This window comes from Amblyomma maculatum, chromosome 4 (genome assembly GCF_055883805.1).
Source record: "Amblyomma maculatum isolate TAMU_Amacu chromosome 4, ASM5588380v1, whole genome shotgun sequence".
NCBI lineage: Eukaryota > Metazoa > Arthropoda > Arachnida > Ixodida > Ixodidae > Amblyomma > Amblyomma maculatum.
In genome coordinates, this window is record NC_139347.1 from 88,677,332 (window position 1) to 88,696,500 (window position 19,169).

The 19,169-nt window shown below is 43.7% G+C and overlaps 1 protein-coding gene across 2 annotated transcripts in view; it reads right to left on the reverse strand.

Moving 5' to 3' along the window:
* LOC146191610 (uncharacterized) overlaps positions 1 to 18,438 on the reverse strand; it is a 44,953-nt gene extending 26,515 nt beyond the window's left edge. For both annotated transcript variants that reach the window (XM_084602136.1, XM_084602137.1), the window contains exons 1-9: positions 18,212 to 18,438; positions 15,491 to 15,552; positions 15,345 to 15,395; positions 11,346 to 11,387; positions 11,199 to 11,261; positions 7,735 to 7,791; positions 7,477 to 7,527; positions 5,842 to 6,762; positions 3,518 to 3,856 (exon numbers count right to left, since the gene is read on the reverse strand). In XM_084602136.1, the coding sequence (XP_084458262.1) occupies positions 3,518 to 3,856; positions 5,842 to 6,762; positions 7,477 to 7,527; positions 7,735 to 7,791; positions 11,199 to 11,261; positions 11,346 to 11,387; positions 15,345 to 15,395; positions 15,491 to 15,552; positions 18,212 to 18,288 (1,663 nt within the window). In that variant the 5' untranslated portion in view covers positions 18,289 to 18,438. The remainder of the gene's footprint in view (positions 1 to 3,517; positions 3,857 to 5,841; positions 6,763 to 7,476; positions 7,528 to 7,734; positions 7,792 to 11,198; positions 11,262 to 11,345; positions 11,388 to 15,344; positions 15,396 to 15,490; positions 15,553 to 18,211) is intronic.
* Positions 18,439 to 19,169: the final 731 nt, after the last annotated feature.

Here is a 19,169-nt window from a genome sequence, read left to right on the forward strand (position 1 = left end):
CAAGTACTCTTGTGATAGTTCGTGTAGCAAGGCCCTTTATTTTTTTTTCTTGCTGGCCCATATTTCGAACGCAAAAGGCATTATATACCGAAGACAAAGCACCCTAATCACGCTTCCCCGATTGTTTCGACAGCAATGCCAGTAAAGAACATGCAAGATTCCAAGAGCCTATCAGTGTGCATAGCGCAAATCAGACAGCTGAGCTGCACGAACGGATTTTGATCTGGATCATTTTGAGTTCGTCGCTGTACCAGCAATTCGAAGAAACTGAGTATTTTTGCGACGAGGAAATAGACGAGTCATAAGGGCGAGGAATTTTGCTTGTTGAGAAGACTTTTGTCATTGATCGGTTAATTGTCACGGCAATGATATGTTGCGCATAAAGTTCTCATATCATGAATTGAGCGTTGGTTACAGCTCTTCAGAAGCATTTCAATAAAGCGAAATTGAGCACGGGGCTTCCAACTCAGAGCTAATGTGAAGAGAAGAGACATCATAAGAACTGCAGAGAAATTCAGCAAGCAAGATGGTCACAAAAATGAAAAAATCTTCAAAATAACTGAGCATGCGGCGTAGAAAACACAGCGAGCTGCGGCAGCTGACAAGAAAAAGAAAAAAGATAATGAATAAATAAACCCTTTATTTTATTGAAGGGATGAGTCTCGGACGCTGTTTTGGTAATTAGTGTTGTTGACAATATTGCATTTTTTTCTTATTTTTTTTCTTTTTGTGCTAATAAATAACTTAGGTTCATGCAATTCACTTCTAATGCCCTTTCCAGCACTGTAGATACCTTGAATATCATACGTGTTTTAAAACTACAGTCCAGTGCTAGTTTGAAATTACATTACCTTCCCCTACAAGCAATAAAATTATGTTTTTCTTTTCTCTGTCTGTCTGTCTGTCTGTCTGTCTCTCTCTCTCTCTCTGTGTGTGTGTGTGTGTGTGTGTGTGTGTGTGTGTGTGTGTGTGTGTGTGTGTGTGTGTGTGTGTGTGTGTGTGTGTGTGTGTGTGTGTGTGTGTGTGTGTGTGTGTGTGTGTGTGTGTGTGTGTGTGCGTGCGTGCGTGCGCGCGCGTGCGTGCGTGTGTGTGCGCGCGTGTGTGTGCGTGTGTGTGTGTGTAAAGGAACAGGGGAATCTATCTATCAAGGGCGCGATTTGATTACTCGCAATATAGGTTTTTTTAATACACTCATGCGCTTCTTCAGTCATTTCCCATTCTCACTGACTCCTCTTTCAGTAAACTCACTGAATAACTATTCACATCTGACGTTTTTTTAGACGACAAAGGAAAATTTTTTTTTTTTTACAATGCTATATACGGGGGTGTGAGAGTGCCAATATCCGGAGCTATGCTCCACGCCATACCTCGAAAGTGAGACATTAAGAAAAGCACTTCTAATTAGGCAACGACGGAGGCCGTTTATTCGTAATCTGTGTTCACTATATCGTTTGACGTGTGTAGCCAGACTTTATGCACTGCATGAACAGGCTGCCCAGGCTTGCAGATTTCTGCGTGTAATTGAGGCAATCTACGCAACGAAGTAGTAAACGTGACACCCACTGCATTACCTTCCAAGGTTAGAGTGCTCCTATACACTGAAAATTTGACTAATTTGTTTGCATGACAGGATCTATGCCCTGAAAGAACATACTACAAAACACAGACCAGGGGGTAAAGCAAGAAACAGGGTTTGTGAGCAAGCCAACGGCGCTGTCACACTTGTTTCATAGCATTAACAAGTGAATTTCGCATAACACAAACGCGTTCTCCAAGGTAATGCGTCGCTTCGAAGCCAAAGCTGTCGTAATGTAGTTATGTTATACTGCAGCCACGTACAGTGCAACGGCAGCATGCAAAAGCTAAGTGTGTGCTGGCCGCTCCATGCTTTCGCGCCGCGTGTAGCAGACGACGCGCCCGGCAAGGAGCAAGAGTTGATTGCAGCGCCGCTAGTTCTTGCGACCGCCACACACTCCTCCGCTGGGCGGTATGGGGAGCTGTGAAACTGAGTTTGTTCTATAGTAATGTTGGTGGGGTAATGGCACCATTTAGGCTTTATCCACTCTCGCATGGTTTTACCTGGTTTCATCGTCTTCCTCATTTTGGATGAGCGCAGCCTTTACTTATGTCGCTCTTTCGCGGAGTATTTTTTCTTTCCCAGGTGCTGTGCGCCAAGCCACCCAGACGCGGCGGCGCATAGTTTGTATTATCCGTAGCGGAGGCGGACCAAGAAGAGTAGTTCGAATTATCCGACAAATTTAATTATCGGGGTTCGAATCAACGAGCTTTCACTGTATTCCATATATCAAATTGTGCTCCATGCCCCTCTAAGAGGCGCATCTCCAAATGGCACACCTGCGGTCACCCTTTGTGCATAAAGCCGTATTGTCTGCATAGTGTTGGGCACCTACGGGCTAGCATTACTAGCACTGTAAAACCACGTGACGAGGTGGTGACCAGGTGAGCTGAGCATGCTTTGTACTTGAGGGTGGCAATTGGCCTAGCATGCATATTTTCAACATGACACTGCTGTTATGTGGAGAAGTTGGCTTTCGATGCATTGATTGCCATGTGGCCTGGCTGACCGAAAGCTTGCAGTGGCTTTCACCCAGCCTGCTTTGTAGCCTAATTTTAATTTGAATATTAAGACAACATTAAAAGGCCCGTTATTCAGAAAATCCAGCCTCGGTGTTGAGCGAAAAATTAATTCCTCTTGCAGGTGGTAGTAGGCAGATGATATTGAAGGGAAGTGAGTGGATGGCAGGAGCTGAAACTCAGGCAGCTCCTTCAAGATGAGGGTAATATAGGATTTGAACCAACTAAGACCCTTGGATCCCAAGTGAGACATGTCACTCTTAGGACACCCAAGCAAGTTTGTACGGCTCCGTTAAAGCAGAGATTTACACCTATTTCGGGTGGTCTTTCACATCCAACTAAGACCCTTGGATCCCAAGTGAGACATGTCACTCTTAGGACACCCAAGCAAGTTTGTATGGCTCCGTTAAAGCAGAGATTTACACCTATTTTGGGTGGTCTTTCACATAATGTGGCAGCTTACGACTGTATGATTATGAGTATGAAAAGACAGAGGCACAAATTAAGGGATTAGAAATTAAGCAGGTACCAAAGTGCATGTATGCGAACAATGACCAGATGGGAGCAATTAACTCTGTCACGTCATACCCTTAAAGGCAGAGCTTAAATGTCCCTAACTTTTATTCTGTTTACAGCGTACCAGTGGCAAAATTAACTTCTTACTACTGGTAATGGCTTCTACCAAAACTCCATCCACTATGCTTCCGATGCGAAGTAAGCTAGCCCTAGCAAGACACGGCAAGCGGCGTACTGTCAGCATGCAGCTAGCATGGTGCATCATGTTCACACCTCTGGGTTACATATAAGCTTATCTGTCTATTATCAATTCAATATATCAATATGTCGCAATATTTCATGATCCCTGTCGAGTTCAATATATCCAGCATCGACTGCATACCGACAATGTGACAATGCAACATACCTGAAGAGAGCCCCGTGGACGATGTGCTCGTCTGGCCAAGGGCTGCCAACCCGGGTGTAGCTGTAGCAAAAGGTGTTGCTCCAAAGAGGGTTGCTGCAGTTGTAGTTGGAGCACTCGTTGTGCCGGAAGTAACTGCAGGAGCCGCAGTAGTAGTTGTTGCACCGAAACTTGCCACTGTGGGCAATGTTCCGCTAGTTGTTGCTGTTGTGGCTGCTTGTGTGGAGGTAGCGGTGCTGCCAAAGATTGACGTCAACGAAGGCGTTGAGGTTGCAGCCGTTGTTGCTGCTGTGCTCGTGGGCATCAAGGATGGACCAAGCCCTGGGGCTGTTGGTGCAGACCCTGAATGCACGGAATGCATGGAATGCACAGCATTTAGAATGTGCCCTTCAGTGTGCTGCCGTTTGGCAATTGCTGTAGCTCGCCATTTAAATAAGCCTAAGGGGACATTGAGGTCAATTCCATTCAAATTTAGCTCTCAGTAAAAATCACTTGCATGGCTCTTACTGGCTGCAACAGAAAACGCATTTGTTTCCATGAAAATTGGATTTGGTAAGTGGCAGTCTAGCGTAGACTTATGAGCCTTTCAAAAAAAGGAAAAGTTGGTCTCTGTAGTATGCTTGCAGAAGCTACCAGTGGTTATGATACCTGCATATTATTTTCTGACCTTTCCTTAGCTGATTAGAGCTCCATTTTTCAGGAAAAGAAGGCACTCTGTCATGTCACTTAAATTTAAACATGCTCTTCTGAATCAAAGTAACTGACACTACAAAAATTAGGAAAAAAATGCAGGAAAAATGAGAGGCCTCATTATGAGATATAAGAGGGGATCCAAGTAGCCTCTAACACAGAGGAGAGCACACAGGACATTTTTTTGGTGTTGATAATGTGAAGTAATAAATTCATTGTGGACATAACTGATTAGAAAATATAACAAAAAAAAAAAAACACAAGAGGACCAGAGGCGAAATTTGAAGGTCATGGGTTCGGATATCACCGGCAACATGCGACTGTTTGATCAATTGCCCCCATGATTATATAATGTACTTTACATTCATCAACACAAAAAAAAATCCCTATACTTCCCTTTGTGTCAATGGCTGATGGCTCCCTTTTTATGTATCTCGTAAAGAAGCCACTCAGTTTCTCTGCATTTGCTTGACTAGCTTAATGAGGTCGTCAAATCTGGTGGCCTTTATGTCACAGGTAGCAAAAGAGGGTAATCACACAGCTCCCCCCCACCTCCCTGTTAGATATTACATGCAACACTTGCAGTATCAGAGGATGTTCTAGGTCTACCGCCATGGAGGTGGGTTGCACTATCACTCTGAAGGATTGGTTACATGCAACATAAATACACAGGAAAGTAGAATATTGAACAGTTGTTGCCTTAGCTCAGTGGTAGAACACCGAATGCAAAATTCGGACGTCATGGGCTCAGATCCCACCAGCGACATGTAATTTTTTTTCTTCTACTTTCTAATCAATTTATCTCGATGATTAATTATTACTTCACATTCATCAACACAAGCACAAAAAAAAAAATATCCCCCATGCTTTCATGTGTCAGTGGCCGTTGGCTTCCTTCTACTGAACAAGTAAATCATACATAGCAACATATAAATGTCATCATTCCCCAACTTTAAACCTCGGTGGGGACAAAAAGGAAAGCTGACTCAAGTATATAAGTTGGCATATACACCTGCCCACGCTTACCCAACTTACAAAGCAGATATCAAGCTTAGTTCACTATGAAGCAGCAGAAGCATGAGGTGACATTTCTTGGTGATGCATGGCGTGGTGATGACGCCATAGCCTGTCATTGCCGCTAGTGCACCTCGCATGACGCGACGGGACTCGGCGACAGAGCGGCCTGTTTTCAGTGTTGCTTTGCTACTGCCTTCTCGTCGAATGGTAATGGGCAGTATAGTTAAGCTAGTATCCCATTTCTAACACTAAACACTATGAAGTATGACAAAATACTAAAGAAAATTCTGGTAACGCACTGCACTTCTATGGGTCACAGCGCAATGATGCACCAAACTACAATGCGATGCAGACTTGCAAGAGGCGACTTTCTCCTGCTCTTTTCGATAATTAACAATAGCCTTTCTTTCCTTTATAATCCTACCAAGCCTTTACTGAACTATCTCAATGGGCTCATATATAAAACACAGCTGCCAAAAGTTATCCCATTTGCAGTTCTTCTCCAGTACAACTACACTGTTGCATGCAACCCTCACTATGGCTGCCACATGGTGCTAATAAAATCTCAGTGTTCATGCGTACTTATTTTCTGAAACGCTTGCAAATAAGAGGAGCCTTACCAGTTGCACCCACAGGTGCTGAAGTGGTTGCTGCAGGCACCGTGGAAGCTGCTGCGAGCCCTCCGAACGGCACATTGGTTGATGGTGTTGCTCCAAATGTTGGGGCAGCAGTCGACGCTGGCGTAGTCACACCAAAAGTGAATGCTGGGGCACTAGTTGCTGCCGGAGCTGCAGTCGCCGTCTGGGTTGTTGCACCAAACCCGCTGAACTGCAAAGGCGCTGCAACGGTGCCAGCAGTAGGAGCACTGGCAGCAGCGAGTGCTGTGCCACCAGTTGGTGCTGTGCTAGCAGCAGGTGCTGTGCCAGTAGCAGGGATTCCAAAGCCAGGCAAAGGTGTGGGAGCAGCCGATGTCTGGACTGCAGGCGTGGTCCCAAAGCCCCCAAATGTGTTTGCAGCACTCGTTGCGGCAGCAGGAGCCGGAGCTCCAAAGCCCCCAAAGACCGGCGCACTGCCTGTCGAAGTGGCCTGTGCCGATCCCCCAAAGCCACCAAAGGTGGCCGCAGGTGCGGAGGTCGCAGCAGTGTTCACCGAGCCGAAACCGGCACCAAACGGTGTCTGCGCCGCGGTTGTTGCAGGTGTAGGGGCTCCAAAACCAGCAAAGCCGGCTTGCCCGCTGGCGGTCGTGGCTGCAGGCGCTCCAAACCCACTAAAGCCAGACGAAGGCGTGGGACCAGAGGATGGCGCCATTCCAAATCCACCAAAGCCGACAGTGGTAGTGGCTGTGGCCGCTGGTGCAGCCATGCTGGTAGTTACCGACCCAAAGCCACTGAATGCGGTGGATGCCGGTGCCGTGGCACCAAAGCCACCAAAGGTGGGTGCAGCAGTTGTTACTGCAGGAGCTCCGAACCCGCCAAATGCGGTTGGGGCAGATGTAGCCGCTGGGGTTGCCGACTGAGCACCACCACCAAATGTAAAGCCTCCTGCAAACAGTTTGGCACGAGCAAGAAACAAATCCGGCTATCCATCCCACCAATACGCAAACATTTTGATAGAGAGCAGCAACTGTTCAGCATTTTCTTCTCCAAGGCACTCCCATATGTAAACGAGAATCAGCTAGGAGCCAGCATGGTCTTTTAGGCAGTACATTAACTTGAGCCTGCATTTTGATTCCTGTGGTAAAATAATGCTCGTAATTTTTCTTTTCGGCATCACTTAACATGAGTGTGGCCTTCTGCTAATCAAGTACATAGTCGTAGAGGCTCCTTTTATATTGGCCTTAGCTCACCTCCGGCAAGTATAGTCTCTTTGCGTAACTTCTGGCCACAGCTTTCGGAAAAAGCAATGATTAAAAAGAAAATGTTAACTGCGAGCAATCCGACCACCTGCCATTTTGACGATGGAGCTGACAATGAAATCAAAATATGACTGAATGTTTCATTTAAACAACATGCTAGTAACTGTAATGACTTCACTGTAGCCGGTGTATGTAATTACTTCTTGCACGCTACCCATCTTTCATAAACAACACCATATACAGATGAAACCAGAAAACTAGCACACTTTAGCAGCATTTTTAAGTTTCTGGCGGTGAAAATGGGAGAATTCTCGACAATTCAGATAACAGCACATGTGGCCATGAAGACAGGGACTTCCCAACAAATGTCACACGTTCATTGACAAAGCCAACACTTCACCTGTCTGCTGTGTAGCTGGAGCTGCCGTTAAGTTGAAAGGCTGGGCAACACCTGCAAAACAGAGCAGTATTCACTCCAGCAACCCTCCAAGTTCCATACTGTCAGCAAATGTCAGTGTATAATTGAGATGTGGCACTGTGCAATATAACAGGTCTATGAGCTAATTAGGCACTCCTAAGGCACGAAGATAAGCTGAATTACTGCTACAATTGCACTCAGAAATTGGAAAAGAGAGAAAAATAGAAAGACGAGACCTACCCACTGGAGCTGTGGTGGCGGCTGGCTGCATTCCAAAAGAAAATGGCCGGGAAAAAGCTGTACGAGGAAAGCAGTAAACAATATAATGAGTGGAAATCACTATATTAGCCTTCTTCCTTGCCATCTGAATAATAAAACCTCATTCCTGTAGCCTCTTTCATCAGATGGTTTCTGTTACAGTGCCCTGCAAACTCACGAAAATTTATTCATTTGGCCCGAACACTAAAAACTTTGAAAGCAATAACACATGCATGCTAGCAGAAATAGAATATAAAAATGTACCTTACCCTCCTTGTAACATACTACTTTTGGTTAACAATGTACTAGCTGCTCTGTGAGATTTCCGTGATTCAAATTTACATTATTTTTTTTACTTTTATACGTTCACAACACATCTCCAAGGATCAGTGGACCAGTGATGAGCTTCATGGGGGTTTGCTCGTACTGCTTTTTAGTTCTAATTATTTTAAATCGACTTTTTTTTCGCATTTATTTTAAAAGATTATTTTGTGGCTGATTTTTATGAATCCCATTCCCTTGGTTTTTTTCAGCGACGTGCACAGTCACACACAAAAATGGAAGTATCATGAATTGGGAAAACTGTAAGCAAGTGCCTTTCGACAATGCAAGTGTATGTTCGAGATATGCATAGGCTGTTTAAGCCTAATATGCTTGTCTGCTCGCCAGAGCACTTCCGTGAGGTGCACCTTTTACACACACTAAGTACACACACACACGCAAACAAACAAACAAAAAACAGTTACCGTAACATGTTACATGGTCTTTCCTCTTTTGTACATAATTGCACAGTATTCCTGTGCAGTCAAAAGTACTTTTATTAAAAAAAAACTAGAAGGGTTCAACGCTGCTGCACCGAATATGGAGCGAAAGCATTAGCTGCAGGTGACCGAGCGTTGCTGTTCTTCTTCTTCTCGTTGTTGTTAGGCGCAGCACCGGCTCGGGGACCATGGACACGGACACGGCATACAGTGACGAGCGGTTACACCTGACGTAGTATTGCTTTCGCAATAAAATAACTCTTTGGCTCCTTGTCACTACACTGATGTTTTTCCAGACGCAAAAGATGCATTTCAAAATTCATGATCCATGATCATCGTATGGAGGTCCACAAATGGCAGTTTAGGTGAGCAGAATAATGTGAATACTACAACAAAAATCAGCCCTAATGCCATCACACCATCTATTGGCTGGAGGAAACACTCAGTAGACGCAACATCTGTATTTCATAGTGTATCTTTTCCAGCTTATAAAAGCTGCCTTTTTAATAAGGTGGCTTATTTGGCATTATAATGCAGAAATCTGATGGCAGAGACCAACGTCAATCTGCCCTCAGTATCCCTTTAACACACAATGGCAGTGTTTACAGCTGTGCTTGAGGAAGAAAATGCTATAAACATAAAAAAAAGGTAGCAATATGGGAGTTAAATGGCTGGTTCATGAGATACAAATGTAAATGAGGTTTATTTAAAAAAACTCAGTTGGCAAATTCTGTTTGTGCTATAGTCTGATCATGAAAACTGTAAACAATTTATTTGGAGTCTGCTAAGTGATAGAGCTGCTGCTGAACAATCTTACAGGCCAAAACATGGCATTTCTCCATGACGCTTATGCATGGTTTTTGGCGGCTGCTACTATAAAGAATGAGGACCTTTCCCTGAGAAAAGTTCCAAAAAATTTGAAGGCATCTTGTTGCAACCACAAGGTGGAAGTTAGCAAAAGGCACAAGGTATAAGTTGCATTAAGGAGGAAAGCTGGAAGAATAGAATGAGATAGCACAAATGACGAGGCTGAAAGAAAGAAAGAAGCACTCGTGTCTCATTTTCTTTTTCCTTTTGACCTTGTCTTGCACTCTACCTTCGCATGGTCTGTGACTATATGTTCATACGCAAGGCAGAAAGGATTAAATAAAAAATGACGAAACTATGTGAAACAGAGAAACAAATCTAAGACAGCTAACTGGCATTTCTCAACAACCCTCAAATGCACCCAGTCCATAGTTGCTGACTGACTTTTCGGACCTAAGGCAAAGAAAAAAAAAATTAGCAGTACCCTTCACCTTCGCCTTAAAAGTAGACGTGATAGCACCTCTAACAATCCATTTTCATTTCACAAATTGTTTGAAAATTTTTGTTTAAATGTTTAAATTTGGAAATTATTATTACTTTACCATCAGTAGATATTCCAAACACACTTTAGTAAGCTGCAAGTGCCACCACACGTTCGCTAGAGCCACTTTTAATACACCTGGTACCAACAACCCTTCGTGGCCTATGCGTATCCACCTGGCATGCATAGGGCCTGGGTTCAAGCCTCAATGACATTGAATTCATTTTATTTTTAGAGCGTTATCTCCACTGCATTCCCTTGCGAGTTTCGCGTCATTCCTGGACCTGTTACGTCATGCGTTATACAAATGGTGCCATGCACTCGTGCGCCGCATGTTGTTTACTCTTGCGCTGTGCAGCTAACATCGTTATCTTCATGCCCGGGTACAAGAGCACTACGCTGTCACCGCAGCTGATCATGCCTCGCCTAAAACTGCGACACACCCTCAAGCTGTGCAGTAAACACCATCGTATTAATGAAGTTCCAACCGCAAAACACTCTCGTGTTGTGCAATGAGCATAGTCGTCTTAACGAAGCTCTACCTGTGCTGCTCCTTCATTCAACCTAGGTAAATATGCCATACATATAGGCCATCTCGCTAAAGACAGCAACCGCAGACATGACAGATAGGCTGCGGAGGCCATCGAACAACGAGAAGCCAGACTAGCCCACTGCTGAGAAGCTTACCAGGTAGGGAAGCGGGCCAAGAAGAACCAGCAGCAACTGCAGCTGCGGCCGATGGCTAACGCTTGTAAAACATGGTTCAAGGATAGTTGAATGCCTACAATTTTTTTACTTCTATTCCTATTTTCCTCCTCAATTCTTCCTGCTATCATTAAAATATCTCTCTCACCTATTTTCTGAAATGCCTTAATCAGAGAAACCTCCTCATCAATTCTGGCTTCACTTGAACCCTCCCCCAATTCATTAGCTTCATCTGAATGTGAGATGTTGGAAATTCCTGCATGAGCATCACGTGACCATAATGTCATGATACTTGAGCAATCAGATTCTCGCCAATGTCTACAGCAGGGGAGGCTTTTCGGCTAAACGAGCTGTATAGCTATCCCGTAAAATGCCCAAGGGATCAAACGGTCCCAAAAAACAAACACTAACCCGTCTGGATAACTAAGGTGTCTGAACTTTTGGCATCCAGAATGTACACTGGTGGCTGTACTAAGAAAGGCAAAGTCATTCTATTTTCGATGCAACTAATGATAACTACTGCCTGTCAGAGTAGTTTCACTTGCCATGAAGTCTACAGTGAGAATCTTAAGTAGGCTACAATGAAGAAGCATGATGATTGGAAATACTTGTAACTTTAAAGGTTCACCCACCTGTTGTCGTTGCAGGTGCCTGCGCTGTGGAACCAAAAGAGAACGGCTGTGCCTGTGTAGCAGCTGCAGAAAGAGAATAATGTCCCAAGTTGAAAAGTAAAGCTAGAAATGAAACAAAGAGCTCACAAAGCAAAGAAATGAGCTCACCAGGCTGGGCGGCTGCACCAAAGGAGAAAGGCTGGGCTACCCCTTGAATGAGAAAAAATTGAAAGCCGTCTCAAAAAACATGCTTCCTTTCGTTTTGCCCACGCACTTACATATACACACACCACAGTGGCTAAAATAAGCATGACGGTAGCTCTGTGCCAGCATCTTATTCTAATGCACAGGAAAAAAATCACAAATTTCAATTTGACGTGCATAATAGGACAACGCCTGCTGTCTTTAAATGACATACAAAAGCCTCAGTTGCTAAGAGGAGTTCAATCTCTCAGCCGAGTTTACAAGATAACTAAATTTTCAAATAGTCAAAATAATAACAACGGGGTATGCATTCACTAACTGCTCAACCCAAATAACAATTTAGAATGTTTTCTGAAAAACCCAGGAGATTCAAACCAACAGGCACTTAAACTTAAGATAAATGCAGCATCAGAAGCAGTCCATAGTTTAGGACAAAAGTTCTATCAGCGCTTCTTCTATTTTCAATGCCTGTCAGACTCGGCCACAATCTAACCGTCCAAAGCCCTCTCCCTATCCTCTTTTAATACTCTCTCTTATCGGTTAACTTTCGCACCTGCTCTATGTCTGTACCATCCGACTAGCACCATGTGATAGAAAATGAAAAATAGGGGAAGCGCTGGTTCTATAGTCTATAATAGCTATTTACCATAGGAAAACAAATGTGAGGCAAATATTATAGTAGTATGGTAAGTGCAGTTTCATGTTCTAAAACGACACAGACTATGAAGAATGGCATTGTGGAGGAGACCATTAATGTGCACCGTTATCGCAGAGCCGACAGGTGCCTCTCTTTGTTTCAACGTTACCAAAATGATGGCTGTCACCATGGCTGGGATTGAACCAAAATCCACGAGGTCAGCAGCCAAGCACCTCGGCCACGGAGACACAGCCATAGGTTATAATATCAGCAGTAAGTACTATTTCCTTACTGCAGAATTGTTAGCAATGGTACTTGTTATAGTTCAGGAAACTGCTATAGTTGTAGTAGTAAATACAATTTCCCGAATGTTAACTGGCCTAACTCTTTCCCTACAGTGGGGTAGATGGCCGTCTGTGTAGGTTCCAGTTGTCTTTTCTTGTGTGAAAGCTATTAGACTTAATATTTAATGTAACACCTGAAATAGAAGCTAAACTAAAATACAGGCATATAAGTCTGAATAGCACCTGCGGCAACGTAAAACTTTATTTGCCATAAACAAGATTTTATGAAAACAATTGAACAAAACTTGTAAAATTTAAAAATGTTAAAATTTTTCTGGAAAATACAAAATGTTCGGCCTCTTACTGACCACTATCTATGAACAAAAAAATGGAAGTTCTAAGTTGAGTAGTATTCTTGGTACAGAATTACTGAACACACAAAACGATGCCAACGATGTAAACAAAACTAACTGGCACCTGGATACCGACTTTCCAGGTTGGTCTCTGTTGTCGTCGCTGTCATAAACGAATTTTGACAGTAAAGGCAGCATGTTCAGACTTTCGCCTGCTCGGATTGTCAATAAAACCAACTGCAGAAAAGGCGAAGTCACGAGACTTGCTATGTTTTCGAGCTGGTCATCCTTGTTTTCGGCTTTTCTCTTCAGAACGCATTCAAAAAATGGCGCATGGAGCAAGAAATAACATTGAAGACTTCAGTTGTCTGGTTACATGGCAAATTACGCAGCAACATGAAAGGCTCCAAAGTCGTCATGCAAAGTTATTGTTAGCCAGCTGACGATGACGAGAAAGTGTTAAAGGACTATAGACACCAAATTTTGTCGGAATTTTTCGTTTTGTCAATGATGCATAAGACACTTCTGTAAATTCAATTTTTATATGAATTTTATTTTCTCACCAGTTTTGGTTTCAGTTTCAACAGCCAAGAGATGGCTGAGACGTCATAATCATGTCTAGGTCATGTGTGGCATAAAAAAACAGCGATATAATCGCCGACCCTTCCCCTTTTGTAATTCCTGTCCTTGAAGCAGGCTGGCTTTAGTGTTCTCGCGAATTAATCCTTTTGTATTTCCTATCCTTGAAGCAGGCTGGCTTTAGTGTTCTCGGGAATTAAAACGACACAGGAACGATTACATCACTGTTTTATTCATCCCTCACGTGACCTAGACTTGACTCTGACGTCACAGCCCTCGCTTGGCTGTTGAAACCGAATTCGGTGAGAAAAGAAATTCAATTATTATTCAGCGGCCGTAGGCGAATATCATGAGGCGATTCAACTACAGTAATGTATTATGCATCATTACAAAGGATAAAACACGCAATCAAAAATGAAGTGTCTTGAGCATCAGGGCTATATGTTCAAAAGTAAGGTTACCTCCATTGTAGCAAACACTGTACCAGTACTAGTGTGAGCTTATTTTAATGCTACTGCCTTCTTGACATAGGTCGGCGGACTCAATCGGGCTCGCCAAAGCTAACATTCAGATCATGACCTGATTTGTGTGTGAGTCCGGACTCACATTCAGATCATGATCTGAGTCACAGGTGAGTCCGGACTCATGTTTGGATCAAGATGCGAGTTGCGAGTAAATTCAGGCTCACATTCAAATCTGAGTCTATGTGCACATTCAGATCTGAGTATATGTGTATGTGAGCCTGGTCTCAGATCACAATCCCAGTTGTGGCGAGTCCGACCTATAGTGAGATCCATGAAATCAAATGAATCTTTGGTCAGCGGATGAACAATCAATATCCTGAGGACAAGAAGAGGGTAGATTTGGACTGGTTGGTTCATGTTGGAAAGGAGAACAGAGCTTACAGACAGAACTGCACAAAAGTACCAAACACATGCGCTGTGCTTTGTCCCTCTCTGCTGCCCAATATGTAAGCACTCTTTTCGTCATTAAAATCCCGGGTGACTCGGAAATAGGCACGAGATACTCTCGCATTTGTTATTTTATATGAGTGAGCCAATCAGTTGTGAGTAAAAATGAGTGAGTTGGGATGAGCCATGAGTTGAAATGAGTGAACCTGGTTGAGTGTAGAGCTCAAATGAGAGAGCCCAGGTGAGTTTGCCAGAATCAGATGACTCTGAGTTGAAATGAGCGAGTAAGCCCAGATGAGTCAAGAGTCTGAGTGATCCCGAGGGAGGCGCCAACGTGTGTGAGTTTGAGCTCACGACTGTGAGTGAGCCTGAGCCACCTGCCAGCCAGAATGAGTTTGCGTTCATGAGCGTGGGTGAGTCCGGGCCTTGTGAGTCTGAATGAGAGTGAGCCTGTAGGTTGACCAAATTTTTGTGAGTGAGCCTGAGTGAGCACTTGTGAATTTGCCGAGCTATGCTTCTTAGTGACTCTGGCTTTCATTTCAATGGACAGAAGTTTGCCATGTCAAGACAATGCAAATAAAGCTTTGCTACAGCGCTTTTGCTTCCACTGAGTTTCAACAAAAAGACACACAGGTCCGGGTATCCCACATGAAGACAGTAGATCTACAAATAGCCACTCTAAAAGAGCAAAAGCTGTCCAAGAAAAGTGAGACAGCAATATCATCTGCCTCCAAGGATAAAAAAATAGAGGATTGAAGAAGCTTTGTTTACAACTGCTTGCCTAGGTCCTAGAACACGACTGAACCTAATGGAATGAAGGTGGCAGTCGAATCCTAAGCAGACACTGGCTGTGAGTTGGACATTCTCCCAAAAATCCTCCAGTTTATGTGGTCTATTTACAGACAGTCTTATGCCTTTGCAAGAAACAGACGCTCCTGCACATTATACTAACATATCAGCACATCGGTAGTGTTAGTACTTTGCTCCTCCTTCCTTCCCTCCTCTCCAATTACAAAACATACCCTTGAAATGTCAATGTCCTGCTCTAATTTTTTACGAAACAAAGCAACAGAAATTCATGATTACGTTCTATTGGGACGCTTTATACATGAAAAATATAAAGCTGAGGCAGTTTGGGGTGCGGTGCCCACTGAAAGGAAAACTTGCACAAAGATTGCATCATATAAAGTATTTATTACCTGTGGGAGCCACAGTAGCCGTCTGAGTGCCAAACGAAAATGGCTGGGAACCTGAACGAAAGTAAATGCGCATGTTTAAGATGTGAAGAGGAAAATATGCAAAGAAGGACAAAAAAAGAAAGATATAAAAAGTGAAAATCACTTACCAGGAGTAGCAGCTTGGGCTCCGAACCCAGGCTGAGCACCTGTCGTAGTTGTTGCCTGGGGACTGCATTTATAAAAAGAGAAAATCAATATAAGAATGCTAACAGTCACTCAAATCGAGGAATGCATAAGAGACAGTATCGCTCCTTCTTCAATTACTGGTGTTGATGAATGGGAAAATAGCAGCATAGGCACTTCCCACTTGAATACCAGCAAATACCTCAGGCAGCGAAGAGATACAATCTCTGTACTACCCATACAGAAAGCAGATGCTCTACCTCTACGCCCTCATAACAAAACTGAATACTTCAATTACAAGTCCAATAGCAACTCATGATGGTTTACTATCATGTCTTGAACCAACTGGCCAGAAGCAAGAAAGCAAGGGCCATGCCGGTTACAGTGTTATAAAAGGTTAAAACACCATTCAAAATGAGGTGATTTGTCAGGTAGTGCAAGAAAGTGTCCACTAAATTTTGCTCAATAGGGCAAATAATGTAACTTAAAAAGCTAGAAGATTACAAATCTCATCAGCTAGTAGAGTTTCTTTAAACTCTTCTTGCCTATACAACCATGAATTTCCACAAACTTCATTCTTTTATGTGCAATTGGCTTACCACTAACCTGGTAATTTTTATTCTAACTTTTTTATTTTACTTTACCAAATAATCTCAGCTTTCTTTGATGGGTCAGAAACATGTCACTTTCCATGTTACTATAAGCAATGAACTTTGTTTCTTTTCTCTAACCCTCGAAGACCTACAAGCTACTCTTCACCATAGTTTGCATGAATAACTCATATTGGAAGCCCCAAAACTTTCCCCACATTCTGTAGTGTCGTAGGAAACCACCATGGAAGCAAAGCTGCCTGATCTGCCCCTACAAAGGCCTTTATGCAACTACTATTGTCTAATAGGTTGATGTGGCTGATAGTATCTGCACGATAACGCAGGAGCCAATGCTTACTTCACGGGACTTGAGCAGTGTTAAACTGGTGCCTCTATTTTGTGGACCTTGAACTACAACTGCATCTCCTGTCCAGCCTAACTCAACATGAAGATGTAGTTCAAGGTGCAACAAAAGTTCGTCTGGTCAGGCATTAAGAAAGAACAGTAAAATGTCACTGACCAAGTCAACAGAAAAATGATGCTTCAGAACCCATACGGGTCCCTTGTTCACAATTATGTGAGACAGGACAAGCCGAAGAATTTAAGTACAAAACTTAAGGCGCAGTGATTGCATGCAGATAGATGGCATCGTTCCTTTGTTTAGATTCATAGTATCGGCCATCGTCTAAATGAATGACGATTTGAGTAAAGGCGTGTCATCAAGTTGTGTCCTTTGGATAAAATAGCTGAATTGTTACAGCCAATGACATGCTGGTGCTTGTGCACATGCTTGGCGATAGCTTTCAAAGCCATATTTTTGTTTAGGACACCGCGTTGATGCTCTCTGATCTTACCTCATCGATGTAAACTTGTTGCAATCAGTGCAAGGAGGAATACGATAGCCGACACCGGGAAAGTGGATATTAGGAAGTGGGTCCTTGACAATCACAAGCACGTTGCAAAGCTTGCTGGAAGGCATGTGCTCGATGCGCAAGTCATACTCAGCAAAAAAAGAAAAAAAAAAAACGGGCCAAAGTTTCACTTACACTATATACATATGGAATATACCAGCAGTTGAGAAAACCTTGCGAATGGTAGCCTTCCATTGCAGGATCTGCATCTTGATTTTTTTCACAAAGTGCTGCAGGTATCCATTAGCCAGCAGCTCTCGACACATGGTTTGTAGTTCGGCCTGCAGCTCGTTTGCTTCTTTGCAGATTCACTTCGCACACATTACCAACAACGAAACAACTGCTCTTTTGTGAGCAATGGGGTGGTTTGAATTAAAGTTCAGGTATTTTCCTGTGTGCGTTGCTTTCTAAAACACACTGAAGGACAGCTCAGCGCCCTCGCGTTCTACCAATAGTCATCTCACTGAAAGCACTGCCTGCGACAGCAATGAGACAACAGGGCATCTGCTTTGTGACTGCCCTAAGCTTAATGCCAAGAGCAAACACTGTGCTATGCACTATTTTGCCTTGATCCCTGCCAATGACTGCAAGTAAAATGCTCGGATGGTGACCATATCAACTGTCAACCCCGAAGGTTTGCCAGACACAGTTTCACCTGATCAGAGCATCATGTTTGGGCGACAGGTTCCAATTTTGCCGTATTAAAGTCTTAAATTGCCATCCTCTATGATTAGTTTACCCCCTAATTTTCCTCTTTACATATTCCCTTTCCACAGAGCGGGGTAGCTAACCTTGGAACTCTATTGGTAGGTTAACCAGCTTTCCTTGCTCCTCCATCTGCTTTCGTTTTTCTGACATCAGCAATGAGCGTTTAAGTACATCCGGACAGCCATGAGGGCTTATAAGGTAAATCGTTGATGTTGCTACCGTTGTGTGGCCTTACTTGCCGTGCGGTTGCAGTCGCTGTAGCTAGCGTATTTATCGTACGATTGTGCTAAAACGCAAATATGAGCCAACATTGTCGGGATTTCTCGCAGACATGTCACTCTGAAACAAGCGTTTTTCACGCATCTAGCACCAGAAGATTATTACATTGAAATAAGCACTATAGAAAACAGGAGCCCCAAACAGCATATGTGAACACAAAAATATGAGGCCGAAACATACGCTGCACGTGTTATGAAAGAATCATGCAAGTATTTACCTAACAGCGAACGTAAATGGAGATGTCTGTGCCTGCGGCGTCCCGAATGTAAAACCATGGCTTCCAGGTGGATTCATGTTGAGGCCGTTTCGTAACACGGCACCTAGCTTTCAAGCAACCAGTAGGTCAAAGATACTAATTTTGTACAACGATCAAAACACGGCTTGCCGCGGACGAACGAGCGAACGCGCGCTATGCAGCGCGCTGCGCATACGCACGAATATCGGACGATGATGATCATGATGCGTCACAATTAAGGTAGGTAGATAGATAGATAGACGAAGCGACCAATGAAGGCTGTCACTCATTTTCATAATTATTTTCTGAAAAGGTTTTCTTTTTTTTCCCTCTTAGTTTATCTAATAGTATTACTTTTTGCTACCCTGTGTGGGCGGCAGCTTGTGCCGCCTAGCCTAACCAGACCATCTTTATTGGAATGCTCCGTCGCTTCTGCGCATGCGCCAGCTGAAAGAAGTGAGGAGGAATAACTTGCCGGACGTGACGTAAACTTGTTTTATGTTTTGTTTGTAAAATGTCTGCCGCTTCTCGTCGCCGGCCGTTTCTAGCGATAGGCCGACAGATGGTCGCCATGTGTCGCCGGCTCCGAGTCCGGGATCGCTCGCAAGCCGGACTTGACTGTGGCGATGGTGGCAGACGCATCGTAGTTTGAATATCGTAGCCGAGTGGCCGTGTGTGGCCGTGTTCCCAGGTGTTCCTTTCCACTTGTTATAATACTCCTTGAGCTTCGGCCTCGCGTACTGCTGTTCGTCAAGCGGCATGCTGTGATATTCCCATGCGTTCTCTTAGTTACAGATAGCACCGTCTCCGACCTGTGGACTCTGCGACGCTAGTTCTGCAATGCGTGTCAGCCCGCCCTTGTCGATGATACATGCCTGCAGTATGTTGCAAGTAACTGGTGTATTCAGCATTCCATATACTTACTTGCATTTCCCGAGAT